Raw genomic sequence first — 20,826 nt, forward strand, 5'->3', positions numbered from 1 at the left:
GCTTAAGACAAGACAGTCAGAGGTAGAAACACCAACCGAAAGACCCGAAGTTCCTGTCACAATCACTTCTAGTTCATCAAAGAGGGAACCACACCTTACCTGATAGAACTACCCAAAGTTTCTGTCATAATTACTTTTAGTTCTAAAGGATGGAACCACACCTATTCCAATTGAAGAGTGATTGTCCCAGTTTTTCACCGTAAGCCATGGAATGAAGAAAACAAGAAAAGACAACAAAATGTTTCAGTTACTGGACATTTTATGAAAATCAAACTGAAGAGAATATTTTCTGTGTTAGCCAAACCTGTCATTGTTGCCTAAGTTTCAACAATTATAATGTTTATTAATTGTCAAGAGTTACTTTATTTTGTGACGAAGAAAGCTCAAGTTTTATCTCCTATTATTTTGTATGAGGGGCTCCATGGTCAATATTGTAGCATTTTAATCTGAATTTTAGCAATGTCATAAGGCAGCTTTAATGTTTGAAACTTTCTTTAAAGTTTAGGAAACAATATGAGTTGCATATGAAAACGTGAGTTAGGCGAGGGTTAGTGAGAGAAGTATTAAATTAGTTAGTTCAATGCTGTGAATATTTGTTATTGTTTGACAAAGAAACAGGGGAAGAAATCACGAATTAATCAAAATTTCTGTTCAGCAACGTTTTATATTTTTGTTTATTTTTCAAAATAACTGTCTACATAAAAATACATGAAGGTTACGAAAAATTGTACACATTTTTTGAGCTGTTTCATGTAGTTAATGGTGCCTTTTAATGTAACTGTAACAACAATACACATCAAACAAACTATAACAACGTTAATTAAACTAATAACAAATTAGTGAAAAATATTTATTTTTTAAATATGTCAAATTTATTAAACAAGGTTAAAACTTTTATAGGAATTGATTTTACAACGAAATTATCTCTGAGCCTAAAATATGGAGGTACGGAATAATCAAAATAATGTAATTAGAATCCACCCAAAGTCTGTTGAAAGTTAATACCATCAACCTGTTAATAAGACTTCTAACTTATGTTTGACAAAACTAAAAATGTACCTCATTAAATTAAGAGAAAATAAAATTATATATTAACAGTTTCATTGTTATAGGGTTGGTTGGAATGATTTATGTTAGAAATATGATTATTTGATATTACAATAGCGTGATATTCGGGTTCAGGCTTTACAGTAATCATGTTGCTAATTTCGGTCGGTAGAGAGACACTAGATAACCAACTGTATTTTACGCATTATTTACTTAAGAAGAATGCTATAATACTTACTTTAACACAGTAGCTATTTAATATAGTGGCCACTCTCTTTCAAATAGTTACTTTTAGTAAGACACACCAAACATGAAACCAAGTGCATATGGTACCAAACACTATACCGAACATAAAATAATAACTTACATGGGAAAGATATCTATATGTTTACCATAAGTTGAAATTAATCACACCGATTTAAAGACCATAAAAACAGTTCTTTAACTTGAAGACACAGAAATAGTAATCATTAGTATTTTACCAAACTTCAGAAGTACTTTCGGCATATCCTTCATCAGGAGAATCTGTCGGTGGACGTGTACTGTCCAGAACACTTAACTCACTTCTCTTCCGGTCCAACTGTTCTCATGAAACAGGAGGACCAACGAAACTCTCGCTCTCATCTCGCAGTATCCTAATCCTTGTTAATTCTGGATTGTAAAGGTCGCTGTTCTAACAGTGTGGGTAGTAGACGTTATCTCCGACTCCAAAGTCGTTCCAGGAGTCAGGAGCATTGAAACAGTCTTCTTTATTACAGGACAAGCATGTTACCTCTGAACTCTGAAGTAAGTCTAGTTGTGTCTGTTGAATGTTGCGGAACGGTAAAGACGAGACTGTTTCACTTGTCTTAGCAGTCTTGCTAACAACGTCTGGTGTTTTTCTATCTGGACCACTACTTCCGCTCTCTTGCCCTTTCTGGACATCATGTTCGCTCTTCACGACATCATTTTTATTTCTGGATATCAAGACCTTCAGACAGCTAGTAGTGGACAATTTGTCGCTCGTTGAAGCTGCCACAGACCTCTTTCGAATGATGAATATAAAAAATGACCCCAAAAGTATCGTCATCAGCAAGAAGATTCCAATGACCGCTCCAAGAACTTGACTTTTAGTCCAACTGGATAAGTGAACTAAATCGACAATAATGGTGAAATTTTTTCGAGAGATTCCAGCATAATTTTCAGCAACACAAGTGACAACATTCACGTCTGTCTGTCTGTCTGTGAGGGTGAGAATACTGATCTGGACGTCGTTCGAGGTTTTGTACTGAACAAATACATTTGGATAGGAGGACTTTTTCAGAGGAACAGTCTCTATTTCCCAATATACTGTAGCCCAAGGCGAGGATCGCACGTTACAAGAAACGGTAGCATTTCTGCCTTCATTCAAAAGAACCTCCGAATTATTTGTAATGATTTGTGGAGCACAGGCAAAGGCATTCAAGTCTAAAACATTCCACAATTTGCCGGCTAGTCGGAGTGGATCATTGCAGGTTGGAGGTACACCGTAAGGAACGTTATTAACTGAAATCCATGTCACTAAGTTACGAATCCTGCAATCACAGTTCCAAGGATTGGTTTGAAGATGAAGCATGTCTAACGGAGGAAGACCTTGAATGACTTGTGGTGATATTGTATTTAACATGTTTCCATTTAACTTTAACTTGTCAAGTCTCTCAAGGCCAGCAAAGGCATCTGGCTCGATATTCGATATCTGGCAATAACTTAGGTCTAAGCTACGAAGACGAGACACATGCGTGAAAGAGTTATTTTGGATATCTTTAATAGGATTGTTGTTGAGTACTAGACGACGGAGAAAGGGGATGTCTGCAAAAGAAACTGAGGGGACACTCACGAGCAAGTTTCTGCTTAAGTCTAGTTCAATCAGATTTGTGACTTGGTAGAAAGTGTCATCTGCAACTCCAACCAGGCTGCAATCCGACACGAATATTTTCTGCAAGTTTACTAGTCCTAGCTGTTGAAACACACGACTTGGTAAATATTGCAGGTTATTGCTACTAATTTCCAGAACCTGTGTACCAGGATTTAGTCCCTGGGGTACGTTCTGTAGATTTTGAGATTCACAATCTGCGGTCTCTTTCCCATGTTTCCACTTTGTGGGACACTGACCAATCACAGTGGAGTTGAAAACACAAGAAAGATACAACAGTAGTTTAAGAACAAGTAAATGTTCACACATCATAAACTGAAGTAACTAACCAAGCTAACAAACTGAGCGAAGAGATTTACTGACATGATCCGCTAGGATATTTTTACATGAATTGGAAAAGCCGCGAGACATTCTACTAGGATATTGACAAGATTCCTAGATTTTAAATCGGAATAACCTCAGAACTGTATTTCTCAGCATCAGAAAACTCTTCAATAGCTTTACTCATCAGGAATATTCTCAGACTTAACAACAGGAACTTGAATATTCTTCAACAGTAGTCTGATCCGTATGATACCAGAGTTAACACTACACAGGTAAGATTTATTTCAGCATGTGAGTATAACACAAAGAATATTCTACGCAAACCTTACGGAAACACGTGGTGAAGAGTTGAAAGTTGTTGTGGTTGATGTTGACACATGGTGAAGAGTTGACAGGTTTTGTTTCAGTGGGTAATCTGTCAGATGAAATAGTGATCATATGAAATTACGATTCACTTAAGTACATGCAATATCGGCTACATGTAGATATAAATTTACCAACAGTTTGACAGTTTTTACATTTAACTCATTTCGTTAATAATTTTATCCCTCAGAGGGACGATAGTATGGATAAGTATGGATGTTGATATTAATATACATATGAAGTATTCAAAAACATAGTAGCATACCTAGTTAACAGAATAAATAACACTTTTGTAATCACACTTACTGGTGCATATTAACAGTAGAAAAGTTAATATAGAATCAAAAGCTGCAGTTAAACACCGAAAATGATACATTTTTATTTTACTAAGTGATATATTTTAAACAATTTAGTGCCAAGTACAGCCTCTTTAATAATAACACATTTATTTTTCAACGTTGACTGTAAGCTATTATCTCTTATAGACAATTTTAAGACCTAGTCGACAAATAACATTCGGCTTTTAAATTCAGAGATTTACTCACTTATGGTACTATGATTAACATAAAAATAAACCTACTTGTGCAATTTAGCAATTCATTACTCAAATATATGAACATATGTGATAGATAATCATGACCCAAAAACTTTAAATAAACAGTTTGTTTCACTGAATAACTGGAACTCCACCAACTAAAAACAGTTTCAATGTTTTAACTGATTCTCGAATTTATTACTGAGCTTTGTTTCTAGATTCTTCATAAATATCTCACTCACTAATATCTATTTAACTGATGTATTGAGGCTGCATCTCCAGTTTCAGTCTTATAAGAATTTTTATTCTTTTGGCTTAATTCACAAGTCTCCAAGAGAAGATATTTTATTATCCTATGAACAAGTCATGTAATCTCTGGTTCTGGTCAGCTGAAAGACTTTCACAGCTCAGGTTATAAAGCTCTTGTAAGTGAAGTATTACACTACCCTTATGTGACAATTTGATTTATTACTTCTTTCCTTAAAGGTGACTCCTTCTCTACAGCTGTAGGAGTAGTTGGAATAGATGAAGAACAAATATGTTCATGTATACCAAATATTGTAACAGACTGCATAATAGTTTGGAACTAATGGGCAGTGCAGTAAAAGTATTGTTGACTTAATCTTTGCAATATCTAAACCGTTTTTCAGGTGTTTTATTAATTCAATAATATTACTTGCTACTCAATATCTCTTTCCTGAGCTTCTTCGACTTTATTGTTACACCCTTTTAATACTTCGATCATGTTTTCTGTATTTCAATCTCATAGTTGTAATCCTTCTGTATATGTCGCTTCATCAGTCTTGTCTTCAGACAGATCTTTGTTTTCAATTGTTTTAAAATATTGAATAATCCTTCTTTTAACTCTTCTGCTAAATTCTTACCTTTTACGTATTCATCTTTCTTTAAGTTTTTTATATATTTCTGCCTCGTTCTTTCTGTCTCTTTCTTCTTCATTTAATTTTTGGTTTCTTACTTTATGGTCTTCTTTCGTTTTCCTAAACCCCTTTAACTTTCACGTTCCATATATTTTTGGTAAAATTTTATCTCTACTCTTGTTCGCGTCACAATCTTGAAATTTAAAACTATATTTTAGTTTCACCATAATAACAGCCATTACACTGACACAACTGCTGTCCCGTATTTTCTCGTTGAACGCGTGATTTTGGAAAATTAAGTAAAAATTTAGACAGAGTTTGGTCTAAATACTGATAACTAATTAATTCATTTCTTAAACGAATGCTTGCTACAGCCACGTTCTTTTTGAGGCCTAATATCATAAACGACTTTTCAAGGTAAAGTTCACATATAAACGTAGCCCTAGCTTTAAATACAATGTTTCAATATAAACTTGATGACGTACGACTAACTTAAATAACTCACCATATCACAGAATATATCTGCGAGCTCTTGATGAATAAGAGTTCTGACAATGAATTAATTGACTGTCACTGATAAAACTGACCATTTACTGATTATTTATGAACATTCAATGACTTCTCATTCACCGATTAAATGTATTTAAATAGTAGATACCTTTTTACAAATTACAGGAATCGTAACCTTCATGAACTATCTTATCCTTAACATTATGATACCTATAGCAAATATCTAAATTAAACATTAGTAGTGTTTAATTTGCGTAAATATCTCGGAAAAGTTAAACATCAAATTTCTATAAAACTAATTTTTTTCTAAAAAACATACGGCTTCACCTTAATTAAAACCGACTTCAATATCTCCAAATAACAATAAACACTTGATAAACTCCTCACAGAAAGAAAGGTGAGGAACAAGGCAATTATAAATTAGTAACAAGTTATACTAGATATCGACTTCAACTATTTCTACTGATTTATAATAACTCTTCAATATTCTCAACAAACAGTACTGTTAAATTGTGATGTTAAATTATCAGCATAATAGGTCTAATACTAATGTTTTGTGATCATCAGTTTAATAAGTTTAATACTAATGTTTTGTGATCATCAGTTTAATAATTTTAATAACAATGTTTTGTGATCATCAGTTTAATAAGTTTAGTACTAATGTTTTGTGATTATCAGAATAATAAGTCTAATACTAATGTTTTGGGATAATAAGTATAATAAATTTAATACTAATGTCTTTAGATTATCAGTATAACAGGACTAATACTAAAGTCTTTTAGATTATCAGTATAATAGATATAATACTAAAGTCTTTTAGATTATCAGTATAATAGATATAATACTAAAGTCTTTTAGATTATCAGTATAATAGATATAATACTAAAGTCTTTTAGATTATCAGTATAATAGATATAATACTAAAGTCTTTTAGATTGTCAGTATAATAGGAATAAGAGTAATGTCTTCAGATTATCAGTATAATAAATGTAAAACAAATGTTTTGTGATCATCAAAGTAACAGGTCCAGTACTGATGTCTATTAGATTATCAGTGTAATAAGTATAATACTAATGTTTTGTAATTAGTAGTGTAATAGGTATAATACTAGTGTTTTGTAATTAGTAGTGTAATAGGCATAATACTAATGTTTTGTAATTAGTAGTGTAATAGGTCTAATACTAGTGTCTTTTAGATTATCAGTATATCATGTGTAATACTAAAGTTTTCTGATTATCAATATAATAGATCTATTATTAATGTTTTTAGATTATCTGTATAACAGGTCTAGTACTGAGGTCTGATTGTATCAGTCTGATCAGTATAATATTACTAATAATAATGTGATGTGATTATCAGTATGAAAGGTCTAATACTAATGTCTTTAGATTATCAGTATCATAATTCTAATACTAATGTTTTACGATTATCATTTCAATATGTCTAATACTAATATTTTGTGATTATGAGTACTATAGGTCTAATACAAATGTCTTTAGATTATCAGTATCATAGGACAAATATTAATGTTTTGTGATTATCAATGTAACAGGTATAATACTGATGTTATGTTAATATCAGTATAGTAGGTCTAATACTAATGTTTAATGATTATCCGTATAATACATCTAATACTAATGTTATGTGACTATCAGTATAAGATTATCAGTATAATAGGTCTAATACTAATGTGTTGTGATAATCAGTATAAAATGACTAATACTAATAGTTTGTGATTATCAGTATAACAGGTGTAATACTAATGTTTTGTGATTATCAGTAAATAGGTGAAACACTAATGTTTCGTAATTATCCGTATAATAAGTCTAATACTAATGTTTTGTGATTATCAGTCTAATAAGTCTAATACTAATGTTTTGTGATTATCAGTATAATGGGACTAATACAAATGTCTTTAAATTATTAATATAATAACTACGTTTTATAGTTAAGTTGTTTATATAAGAAACAGAATAGAAACTAATTATAATTAAGTTTTGAACTTAACATGTTTATATAAGAATCAGAGTAAAAACTAGTTATAACTACGTTTATATGTAAGGTGTTTATATAAGAAACAATAAAAACTAGATATAACTACGTTGAATACTTAAAGTATTTATGCCAGAAACAGAATAAAAATTAATCATAACTAAGTTTTGAGCTTAACCTGTTTATATATGAAACAAAATAAAAACTAATTGCAACAACGTTTTATAGTCAAGGTGTTTATAAAAAAATGGAATAAAAACTAATTATAACCAACTTTTATGCTTAGGGTGTTTATATAAAAAATAGAATAAAATCTAATTATATGTTTACCTTTTATACTTAAGGTGTTTATATAAGAAACATAATAAAAACTAATTATAACTACGCTTTATACTTAAGGTGTTTGTATAAGGAACATAATAAATACTGATTATAAATACGTTTTATACTCAAGGTGTTTATATAAGAAACAGAATAAAAACTAATTATAACTACGCTTTATACTTAAGGTGTTTATATAAGAAACAGAATAAATACTGATTATAAATACGTTTTATACTTAAGGCGTTCACATATGAAAGAAAATAAAAACTAATTATAACCAAGTTTTATACTTGAGGTGTTAATGTAAGAAACAAAATACTAATTATTAAATAGGAACATAACATAAAACAGCTGATAACCAAGTTGTACAGTTACAACAGTTAAAACAAGAAGAACATAAAACTACTGATAATCAAGTTGTGTAGTTACAATAGTTAAAACAAGAACAACATAAAACTACTGATAACCAAGTTGTATAATTAGAACAGTTAAAACCTAAACAAATGATAAAAACTAACACTAACCGAGTTGTTAATACACTTAGGCTATTACTTCTGTTGTACAATAGTTTTAACATTTTATTCATACGTTTTTAACAGAACTGTTTAATGTTAGTTGATTGTAGAGGTGTGGGGTTGTGTTAGGCCTGTGCTTGTTGGTCGTGACTGTCATCTATTTCACTAAGTTTCACAACATTGTTTCAAGAATTAATTTGTATGAAGAGATTTTTACTGTCGTAATCGTTGGTGTTAATAATTGTTAGTGTTTTCTTTATCCTGAGACAGATGCTCAAGGAGATTCGTCAAGGAACATTCTTAATGTGATTCTTCACGTGAAGTCAATCACTGTTGAGTTGTACAGTTCTCAGTGATTTATCTACAGGGTGGCCCGTAAGTCTCTACCCATCCATATGTTATAATAAACAACGTTATAATACTAATGATGAGTTGAAGGCAACTGTTACCGCGGCATTTGGAACAATAACCCCTGCTATGTTGAGGAAAATGTCTCACAGAACATGGCATCGCATAATATTATGCAGCGAGAATGAGGGACAGCACACAGATACACTGGATACATAAGATATATGGATGAGTAGGGACTTACGGGCCACCCTGTACATGATATTACACTGTTAAGAAGTAAACCGCGTTCTGATCTGTGGAAACAGAAAGTTTCCACAAAGTCTGCATGATTCTCGGTTTCGTTTGTTTCGAATTTCGCGCAAAGCTACTCGAGGGCTATCTGCGATAGCCGTCCATAATTTAGCAGTGTAAGACTAGTGGGAAGGCAACTAGTCATCACCACCCACCGCCAACTCTTGGGCTACTATTTTACCAACGAATAGTGGGATTGACCGTCACATTATAACTCCCGCACGATTGAAAGGGCGAGCATGTCTGGTGTGATGGAGATGCGATCCCGCGACCTACGGATAATCAGTCGATTGCTTTAACCATCTGGCCATGCCGGGCCTACGTGATTCTCGTCTTACTCGCTTGTATTACTTGAAAAGTATGATATTTGAAACCAGGGATAACGACTGTCAAAATAATATAAGAAATAGGAAATAAATAACGTTAACAATTTAATGCAATAAATATAAACAATTAAAGTTTAATGTGATAAATTTAAAATAAATAATATTATGGGTATAATAAATAAAAAACAACCATAAACATAGAATATAACACATAAGAAAGAAATAATTTAAAAAAAGTTAATATAGATTTGTTGTTAAATGCATAGCTATACAATGGATTATCTGTGTTGCGTCCACCACGGATATCGAAACCCGGATTTCTGAGAGTTCTTAATAGTAGTAGCAGAAAACATAAGTTGGAAGTAAATAATAATAATAAAATATACTAATTAAAACGTAAGTAACAAAAGACTTAATTCAATAAATAGAAACGAAATAGCTGTAAAAATTAATTTAATAGCTACGACAGAACTGTTTGTTAGTTTTAATGTTGTAAGTCTGTAAACTAATTGCTGTCCAACCAGGAGATAATAAGTAGGAAATAAAAAAATATAATTTTAATGTAATAAGTAGGAGAGAAGTTTGTTTGTTTGTTCTGAATTTCGCGCAAAGCTACACGAAGGCTATCTGCGCTAGCCGTCCCTAATTTAGCAGTGTAAGACTAGAGGGAAGGCAGCTAGTCATCACCACCCACCGCCAACTCTTGGGCTACTCTTACCAACGAATAGTGGGATTGACCGTCACATTATAACGCCCCCACATCTGAAAGGGCGAGCATGTTTAGCACGACGGGGATGCTAACCCGCGACCCTCAGATTACGAGTCGCACGCCTTAACACGCTTGGCCATGCCGGGCCATGGAAGAGAAGTAACTATAAAATAAGTTGAAAGGAAATGTTAGTGAAAAAAACACAGTAATAAATACGAAACTATAAATACTTTTATTTCAATATAATAAACATCAAAGCTATAAAACATATATTGTAATACAATAAGTAGGAAACTTACGACAGCCTAAATTATATCGTTTTGTACAAGTTTAAGTTGTTTTTATATGAACTTTAAATAAAGTTTCACAAAATCACGAAGTATTAAGCAAGACAATACTTAAACAATTTACATAAATATTGTATTTATGGTTACACGAAGTATCACCAGTCACTGCGGTTACGGTTACACATAGTACAATTTACTTGGTATAAGTATCATCAGTCACTGCAGATATGACTCTAGTTATAGTTACATGCAGTATAATTTACATGATATAAATGTCACCAGTCATTATGAATGACTCTAGGTATGATTGCACGTAGTTTAATTTACACGATATAAATATCACGGCGCAGACAGCCTAGTTGCTTTGCGCCCTAAAGCACCAAATACTGAAATATCACGTGTCACTGCACATGACTCTAGTTATGGTCACACATAGTATAATTTTCATGATATAAATTATCACCAATCAGTGTAGACGACTCTAGTTATAATTACACGTAGTATAATTTTCATGATATAAATTATCACCAATCAGTGTAGACGACTCTAGTTATAATTACACGTAGTATAATTTTCATGATAAAATTATTACCAATCAGTGTAGATGACTCTAGTTATGGTTATACGTAGTATAATTTTCATGATAAAATTATTACCAGTCAGTGTAGATGACTCTAGTTATGGTTACACGTAGTATAATTTAGCTTATATAAATGTCACCATTCATTACAGATGGCTCTACTTATGGTTACAAGCAGTTACATTTAACTTATGTAAATTTAATTATTCATCATGATTAATTTTAAGTACGGTTACATATGGTTCATTGTAAACGTTACTAGTCATGGTAGTTATTTTAACTTTTAAAAATGTAGTTGAGGACGGCTTTGGTCTTATTACCTGTCGTTGTGAGGACTATTATACAAACAGTCAAGAGTTTATTATCGTCACATTATTCAACATATAATTTGCTTTCAGAATCGAAGGACATGATATTCATAATTTTATTTTCTTAAACCTTTATTTTAACAGCTTTTTATTTCAAGCATCGAACATATTGTGATAAAACATTTTACTAGATACATTCACCTTTCGTAAGGTTTGACCCGTTAGTAAACATCGATATATGTTCGAACGAAAACGTCAAATCTACATTCCATAAAAAGCTACGTAAAACAAACATAAGTAGCGAATCTGTTAACATTGTAAAGAAATAGAACAGATAACAAATAGTTCCCCACAAATACTAAATAATCGATTCTTGAACGATACATAATGCGATTTATAGTGTGAATAGTTAGTTATACATGGATATAATACACCCAGGTACTGTTTTACAATTATATATTAATGTAACTCAATCAATCAACATGAATAATGTGGAATCATGAATCTGATATTAACACATACATGCAATAGTGTATATATATCTTAAAACTAATAGAAGGAATATATCTTACTGTTTACAATGTCTCTCTGTATATAAACCCAGTATTTTAGCCTAAGCACATGAAACAGTACATATTTATTGAATTATTTGACCTATAATACAGTTAGATTCATATGATAAGGTGATGTCTGTCCTAATACGTAACGTAGATGTTCAATATATCATTATTGGGTGCGACTTCTTTTGAAGTGTGTTTGTTTAAATACATATACATACATATACTGGAATACTGCCCATCAATTATGACGAAAAGAGTGCTACCACCCCCACTTTATAGTATACCCTAATTTCACATTTCACAGCTAACTGAAATAAATACATTTTGCTGAATCAAGCTTGACCAATAAAGAGGGAGAAAGTGCAATCAAGGCAGTCAAATGTTGATAAATTACTTTATAAGTCAATCAAAATTAATCCCATTCTTAAATTAATTTATGGCGTATTTATAGAATAACTATCGGTAAATGTCAGTTAGATTAATAACTTATTACTTATACAACACTACGTTCAAACAACGGTTTTCATGTCATGTTTCTTAGCAACACCAGTATAATCTAATACTGTTGTTAGTCTGTGTACTGAAAGTATAAAATCGAATGTACAGACTAAACCTAGAGAAAGGGGTACACGTACCTTGGACAGAAGTTATTTAGTTCATGATTAGTGAAAGACTATCTTTGGACATGAAAATTTGCTTTCTTTATAAGTAATTGTAATAAATGTAGAAACGTCCATAAAAACTGAAAACATAATATGTACAACTGAATGTTTGTATGTATCTCATCATAGACCCGAAAAGCCTACACAACAAATCTGACAAAGATTCATCAACAGGGGGCGAATTAGTAGTAAAATAAGCAAAAACACTCATGAAAACCTCTAAACGCAAAACTGGAAATGTGTATGTTTTTCCCCATGACTCTATGGGATAGTTACATGGAAGTACAAGAGACAGTAATATTATATGTATTTACATTACTTAATTCAAAATCTCTGTTGATTGAAAACGTTTGTTGGTCATACAACAGAAAAATGGCTTTATTCAGAACCGATTTAACTTTAAAATTAGATCAATATTCTTACTTCATGATCAATTTTATGCACTCGGCTCTCGGATAAATAATCCCACACTATGTCTTTACTTCAAGCTTGTTATATCAACATTCACTACACTTACAAGGTTTCACGTCCACTTCTCAGCCTCCTTACACCTTCGTCAATAAAACTGTAATATGTAGACAGGATCTGAACTATTTCTTCTGTATAAATGCATTTTGGTTGTTATAATTCCTCCTATTTCAAGACATCAAAATAAATCAAGCGTAGCGTTACGTGATGTTGTCCACATCAGCTTTAATATAGGTTAGATACAGACAGATGGATATATGCAGCTTTACATTAATATATACTCTGTGATCATATATAAGGAATTCAAGCACGACAAGAAATATAAAAGAAACAAGAAGATATATTTCAACTACGAAATTTCCTAATGAAGCTGTTCCAGTGGTAGCGGTAAGTTTATCGTCTGAAACTGCATTTCGATACCCGTGGTGGACTCAGTATAGATAACTCTTCATCTGTTTTTGTATTAATACTAAATATAAACAATATTAGGAAGTTACACATGGCATAGAGAAGAAATATTTGAACAACTTCATGAAAAAGTCAATATAAACAAAGGAGAGAAAAACGTGATATATCAAACTCTATCGATATACAGGTGTAACACACACACAAACAAAGGAGAGAAAAACGTGATATATCAAACTCTATCGATATACAGGTGTAACACACGTAGAACAGATAAAAACGTGATATATCAAACTCTATCGATATACAGGTGTAACACACGTAGAACAGATAAAAACGTGATATATCAAACTCTATCGATATACAGGTGTAACACACGTAGAACAGATAAAAAACGTGATATATCAAACTCTATCGATATACAGGTGTAACACACGTAGAACAGATAAAAACGTGATATATCAAACTCTATCGATATACAGGTGTAACACACGTAGAACAGATAAAAACGTGATATATCAAACTCTATCGATATACAGGTGTAACACACGTAGAACAGATAAAAATGTGATATATCAAACTCTGCGTTATATAGGCGTAACACACGTAGAACAGATAAAAATGTGATATATCAAACTCTGCGTTATATAGACGTAACACACGTAGAACAGATAAAAACGTGATATATCAAAGTGTGTCCTTGTAAGGACGTAACACATATGAAATACACAACTGTAAACCCACTAAGTTCACTATATTAGACCCCACAGAATAATCGACACAATTGGGTATCAGGTTTCACAAGATGTGACAAATGAAACTGAGCTTAGACCTAACCAGAAGTAATATGACACTACTATACGATTCAAGAAGTAACAAATCATCTGCTAGTGATATATATCTGACAATAAGTAATGGAAAGAAGTAACAAATCATCTACTAGTGATATACATCTGACAATAAGTAATGGTAAGGGGAATTTATCCTACTTCTAGTTCGATGTTCTAAATTATGAACAATTATGTTTGAGTCTGGCAGTCTTTTTAACTAATGTGCCAAACACTGTGGTCATTCTGTCCCAACTAACCCACTATAAACGATATATCTTATGTTATATGGTCAACCAGCCCCAAATAACTCATTGTAAACGATATATTGCATGTTATACGGTCAATCTTTCCCAAGTAACACTTATAAAGGACACATTATATGCTATACAGTCAATTTTTTCAATGAACTACCTATAAACAACACACTGTTGTTATATAGTCAATCTGTCTGAAGTAACACCTTATAAACAACAGAGCAAGCAAGAAACGTGGACATCATTTATCGAAGAAGACATTTAATAAGTTGGTAAACAACGATTTATAACATAATGAGGTAGGTATATACTGATATTTAGATAGGAACTTAACAATGTCTAGGTAGGTACATAATGATGTTTACGTAAGTACATACTAATTTTTAGGTAGGCACTACTAATGTTTGGGTAGGTACTACTAAAGTTTAGATAGGCACATACTAATGTTTAGGTAGGAACATACTGATGTTTAGGTAGGTACATATCAATGTTTATGTAGGAAGATACTAATGTTTAGGTCGGTACATATTAAGATATTATTGGACGGGAAGTAAACGTTTCAATAATTGTTGTCTTGTTCTATTCTCATGACCAATAATTATTTGTATTTCTTGAAAGACCCGTGAATCAGTTACTGTATTATGTTTTTTTTTCTATATTCATGCAATTAGTTTACTAAGTATGTGTATTCACAGTGTTTTATAGATACCAAAGTTTTAATTCTTCAATTTGTGTAAATATTTAGATACTTAGTCGGCAATTCTGTTTGTCACAATACTTTTTCAACATATTTTTAACACTTTACTACCAGACATCAGATGCAGTTAGGGTCGTTACTTCCTCACTTGCCTTCAACTCAGAGAAAGGAGTTTGTTCTTTTCAATACACCGTTACTTTGATAATACTGTTTTATTTCTAGATTTTTGTACAAACGACGTTTACATAGGAAACAGGATACACGGTACAACAGTTACATCGACATAAGTGGTATATATTTATGGAATTATTTTAACCCTCACTCAACAACACAAGTGGTTTATACTGCTATTGTGTAATTATTTTAACCCTCACTCATCGACACAGGTGGTTTATATTTATGTAAGTATTTTAACCCTCACTCAGTAACACTTTTTTATCAGATTATCACATGTTTTTATTTTAAAATACGATTGTACTTCAACTCTATATCTTCTATGGTTCTTCCAATGTTACCATGGTAATAAGTTCAATAATTTTCTCAGTCCAAAGTCCAAAATGGATTTCAGAAGTTTGTCACACACACAGGGCTTCTTGACGGGTCGCCATTTTCTGAAGTCTGTCACACACACGAAATGTCTTTTCGGTTCGCCATCTTCGTGATTTTAATCAAATATGTCTACTGTTTCCCTTGATTATAATAAGCAACATGAGTTGGAAATGGGATACACTCAGATACATATATCCATCCCTAACCATCGATAATATCTTTAGATCACTGGATTGTATATTAGCCTTAGATAGGATCCACTGCTCTCCCTGATTGGCGGTATCGTGAGTTTCTGATGGTGGTTGAATATGACAAGCTTGGAATTACAGTTTTTTGAACATTTCTTACTTTTGGTTTACAAAAATTTATATAGAAAATATATGAGAGCAAGCGTCGAAGTGAAGATTAACACAATAATCCATCATCAAAGACCAGAGAAGGTAAAGTTACAGCAAACGGACGTGAACAATACGATTATAATGTTCGGTTAAACCTGTGAAGTATTAGAAAACCAACAAGCTTAGAAGTGTTATATCAAAAAAAAGTATTCCATAGACATTTAATTTGTCCACTACGGTTTGAAATAAGAAGAATGTAATAACTTTTATTTCAGATGTTGGTAACATCTGCAATTTGTTTTTTATAATAAATATAGAACCGTTATGAAGTTTCGCATATTGAAAATGGAAAAGCAAAGTTTTAGGATAATATCTGAGATAAAATTATCTAGTAGTTTATATAATACAACTACTTTCGTTATTTATAAAGTCAGATTATAACTAGTCAATTGAGATGAAGTAGCCAGAAAGTAGTAAAGAGTAAAGACACGGAAATTATTATTCAAGATGGAAAAGGCGAAATAGTGAGGTCTCATCAAAATTGACGGCAAAAACACGTTAGGCACATTTAAGTATTCTGGAAACTCTTTAAACTTGAGGTAATTTATTTATTTATGGTTTAATGATGTACCAAGTTGTAGTTCTGTCCTCCCTTTTGTAAGTCTGTCAGTGGGACATGTTTACGAACTTACAATGCTATAATACAGAGTTCCATTCCCCGCTATGGACACAACATATAGCCCAGTGTGACTTTACTCTAAAAAACAAACAAACTTCTTTCATGGTTGAGAAACATGGACTCAATGTGGAAGACAAGCTGTTGTTCTGTCCTCCCTTCTGTATAGCTGGGATATATCGACTCCATGTGGAAGACAAGCTGTTATTCTGTCCTCCCTTCTGTATAGCTGGGAAACATGGACTCCATGTAGAAGACAGACTGTTGTTCTGTTCTCCCTTCTGTGTGGCTGGAAAACATGAACCCAATACAGAATATACCCCAATAAACTAGAGCACTGTCACAAGTGTTTCTTCCGTTCAATCACGAGCGTTTGCTAGTAAGACGAAGACACAAAAATTGTGGTTCAGCGGTGAGCACGTATGGCATCGAGACAATGCTCCATAAAGCTCAGCTCAGATGGACTGGTTATGTGATCAGAATGTCTGACCATCACCTTCCCAGACAGACGTAGTAAAGAGAGCTGAGACAAGGAAAAGAAAATTATTGTCATTCCAATAAGCAGTTCAAGAATTGTATGAAGTAAAGACTCCAGTGGTACAAAATTGTAAATTACGCTCTAGGGCAGGGATTCAGAACAAATACTTTTGTTGCAGTTTAACTTGCAAACTATTCGAGGAGGAGAGATGGAACATCGTCGACACAACTATGTGTCACGAAAAAGGTTTTTTTTATTTCCACTTCTTATATCCATGTTTATCAAGAATTTTACTCATTAACCCAAATTATGACATGACAAAGAAGTTGGCCTCATCATCATAAGTGATGAACTTCTACTGGAATGTAAATGACAAGGATGTCCAAAAGAACGCAAACTGTAACCAGAATGATACAACACATTGAGTATACTTAACAACTATAGTCGGTTGAAGGTTCATGATCTTCAGTTGGTTTACTGTAGTCTGTACTTCTACACAGAAATGTTTTGATTATATTTATTCTTTTCCTATCAACGAATTTCTTATTCGTTTGTTTAAGTTAATTTTTTGTGGCTTCTCTTAACATTTCAGGAAGTTACAAAAGAATATTGTGAGGTGTCCTGTTTGCTTAAATTATTTTTCTATCACTTGAATTTAAGTTCTTAGCTGCATTTGTTCTTGTTGGAGTCACAGTCTACTATGTTAGTCTATAAATCAATCTGTAAATATTCCATCTGATCTCTCTTCAAACTATGCTTGAACCAGAACCAGAACTGTCATATTCCAACTGATGTTACAAATAGCATATCATTCACTTTTGACTCTCACAAGAAATGGTCGTGAAGTTACGCCTTAAATTATGCAACAATTAGTTATCAATTATTGTGTATTTGATATAATCATAGTGATGACGTATCAATAATATGACTGTTACAAAGAAATTTGGTTTTGTGATAAGTTGTTACTGACACTGCTTGTAGATCACACATTGATTTCTCAAAGCTCTGCTATAGGGGCTCAAACACTTTTAGATTAAAACTAGAAACTTAAAGAAGTTTACTTAATACCTGAAAATGTCAGGTTCATCTTTTGTACAACTCTTGTACATGGTGGCTAAACGATCACAGACCTCCCCCACGATTCAAGTGTCGCTCTTCCTATCCAAAGGATGTGCTGCCATAAACATTGTTATCCTTAAAGTGAATTACAAAACAAAGAATTACTTCAATAACTTACCCGGAGCTTCACTAGCTTCATGTATCGGGCATCAGACTCTTTCATTCGTAATAACGTTCCATATGATACATTATCAGTGTACAGCACTTATCGACTATCAGAGATTTGAATATGGGCTTGGAATCTCTACAGTAGGTGTCTGTGATTTGTTGGTAATAGATTCAAACAATAAACAGACAGAAAATAATCCACTTGTTTTAAAATGATATATTAAAATCAGTCTTGTCCACCAAAACCGACTTACCAGTACACAGCAAATAACGACTTATTTCACATTATTAGTGTACAATACATACCGGCTTATCTGTCATTATCAGTGAACAGTAAATTTCCAATTATCTCACACTAACAGACTACACGATATGCCTGTTTGCCTTACATTAACAAACCAAACGAAATGGGTATTTCTCTGACCTTAACAGATCACACAACACACTAAATTGTCAAATATTATGAGCCCACGCAACAAACCTGATTATCTAACATTATCATACGACATAGCAGACTATCTAACATTATTGCACCACACGACATACTTATCTGACATTATCACACTACACATTTCTATCTAACATTATCATACCACACGAGACAACTGACTATCTAACATTATCCACACGAGACAACTATCTAACATTATCATACCACACGAGACAACTGACTATCTAACATTATCATACCACACGAGACAACTGACTATCTAACATTATCATACGACATAGCAGACTATCTAACATTATTGCACCACACGACATACTTATCTGACATTATCACACTACACATTTCTATCTAACATTATCATACCACACGAGACAACTGACTATCTAACATTATCATACCACACGAGACCACTGACTATCTAACATTATTGCACCACACGACATACTTATCTGACATTATCACACTACACATTTCTATCTAACATTATCATACCACACGAGACAACTGACTATCTAACATTATCATACGACATAGCAGACTATCTAACATTATTGCACCACACGACATACTTATCTGACATTATCACACTACACATTTCTATCTAACATTATCATACCACACGAGACAACTATCTAACATTATCATACCACACGAGACAACTGACTATCTAACATTATCATACCACACGAGACAACTATCTAACATTATCATACCACACGAGACAACTGACTATCTAACATTATCATACCACACGAGACAACTGACTATCTAACATTATCATACCACACGAGACAACTGACTATCTAACATTATCATATCACACGAGACAACTATCTAACATTATCACACCACACGACACATCACATAACATACCTATTTAACATTATTATACCACACTACATACCTGATGATCTAACACTATCAGGCCGTACAACATACCTGATGATCTAACACTATCAGGCCGTACAACATACCTGATGATCTAACACTATCAGGCCGTACAACATACCTGATGATCTAACACTATCAGATGACACACAATAACTTATTATCTAATATTGTTAAACCACACAGCTGATTAGAGAAACAACTGATGGTGATATTTTGCTAACTTAACGTTCTCTGTTATTCAACTGTTTTAATTAAAGTATTATTTGACGGAAAGTGAACTTACCGTCTTGTTTCTTTCGTAAACAGTAGCAAAGGTCAGACGAAAAACAGAATCACAGGAACATATCACAGCACGTTAAAACACAGAAATATACTGATTTTTAATAAGTAACACGGTGTTCAAACGTTTTTGGATAAGGTTATATAACTGAGACCACGCCTTCAAAATACCTCTACGTGACTGTTTTCAATTATGAAGTTATATATTTGTGTATTATTTAAAAAGCTTGAAAAGCAATCTCTGAATTTTGATTGATTGTGTCACTTCACCTAAATATTTATCAAATGTGGAACTGGAAGATTCATCACTAAACTGGACTTCTTTCATAAACATCACTCCATATTCAGACTTGTAGTCATGTGTTAAAAGGTAATCTATTTAAACTACTATTATATGTCATAAGCTTCTTACGGAGGACATAATACCACTCGTTACTGTAACCAAGCGACGGAACCGCGAAGATATATCGCCTAAAGAGATGCTTTCCTCCGCTTGATAGCGTTGGTGCAAATGTGAAAAAGAATATTGTTGTGTGACGTGTTACACTGCGGGAATCTTCTATTCTTTACTTCGAGGGTAGGTTGGTATATGACACCGGGCACAATTCGTGTGTCATCGAGTGAGAGGTGTAGAAGTTTACCTGTTTTGTGAAAGATAAAGTGAAAAAAATTATATAATCATTATTCTGTCTCAATCATGTGACTTTCACGTGGGTTGTAGCTGTTTTCTTCACCTGAATGTAGTGTAGATTGGTTTGGTTTGTTTTGAATTTCGCGCAAAGCTACTGAAAGGCTATCTGCGATAGTCATCCCTGATTTCGCGGTGTAAG

At 32.7% G+C, this 20,826-nt stretch overlaps 1 protein-coding gene across 1 annotated transcript; it reads right to left on the reverse strand.

Annotated features, from left to right (window-relative positions):
- Nucleotides 1-723: 723 nt before the first annotated feature.
- Nucleotides 724-20,485, reverse strand: LOC143238849 (uncharacterized). Its single transcript, XM_076479425.1, has 2 exons — nucleotides 20,001-20,485; nucleotides 724-3,677 (listed from the first exon to the last, which is right to left on the reverse strand). The coding sequence occupies exon 2, from the start codon at nucleotides 3,248-3,250 to the stop codon at nucleotides 1,721-1,723; it is 1,530 nt and encodes a 509-aa protein (XP_076335540.1). The 5' UTR covers nucleotides 3,251-3,677; nucleotides 20,001-20,485; the 3' UTR covers nucleotides 724-1,720.
- Nucleotides 20,486-20,826: the final 341 nt, after the last annotated feature.

Source organism: Tachypleus tridentatus, chromosome 13 (genome assembly GCF_004210375.1).
Source record: "Tachypleus tridentatus isolate NWPU-2018 chromosome 13, ASM421037v1, whole genome shotgun sequence".
NCBI classification, from domain to species: domain Eukaryota; kingdom Metazoa; phylum Arthropoda; class Merostomata; order Xiphosura; family Limulidae; genus Tachypleus; species Tachypleus tridentatus.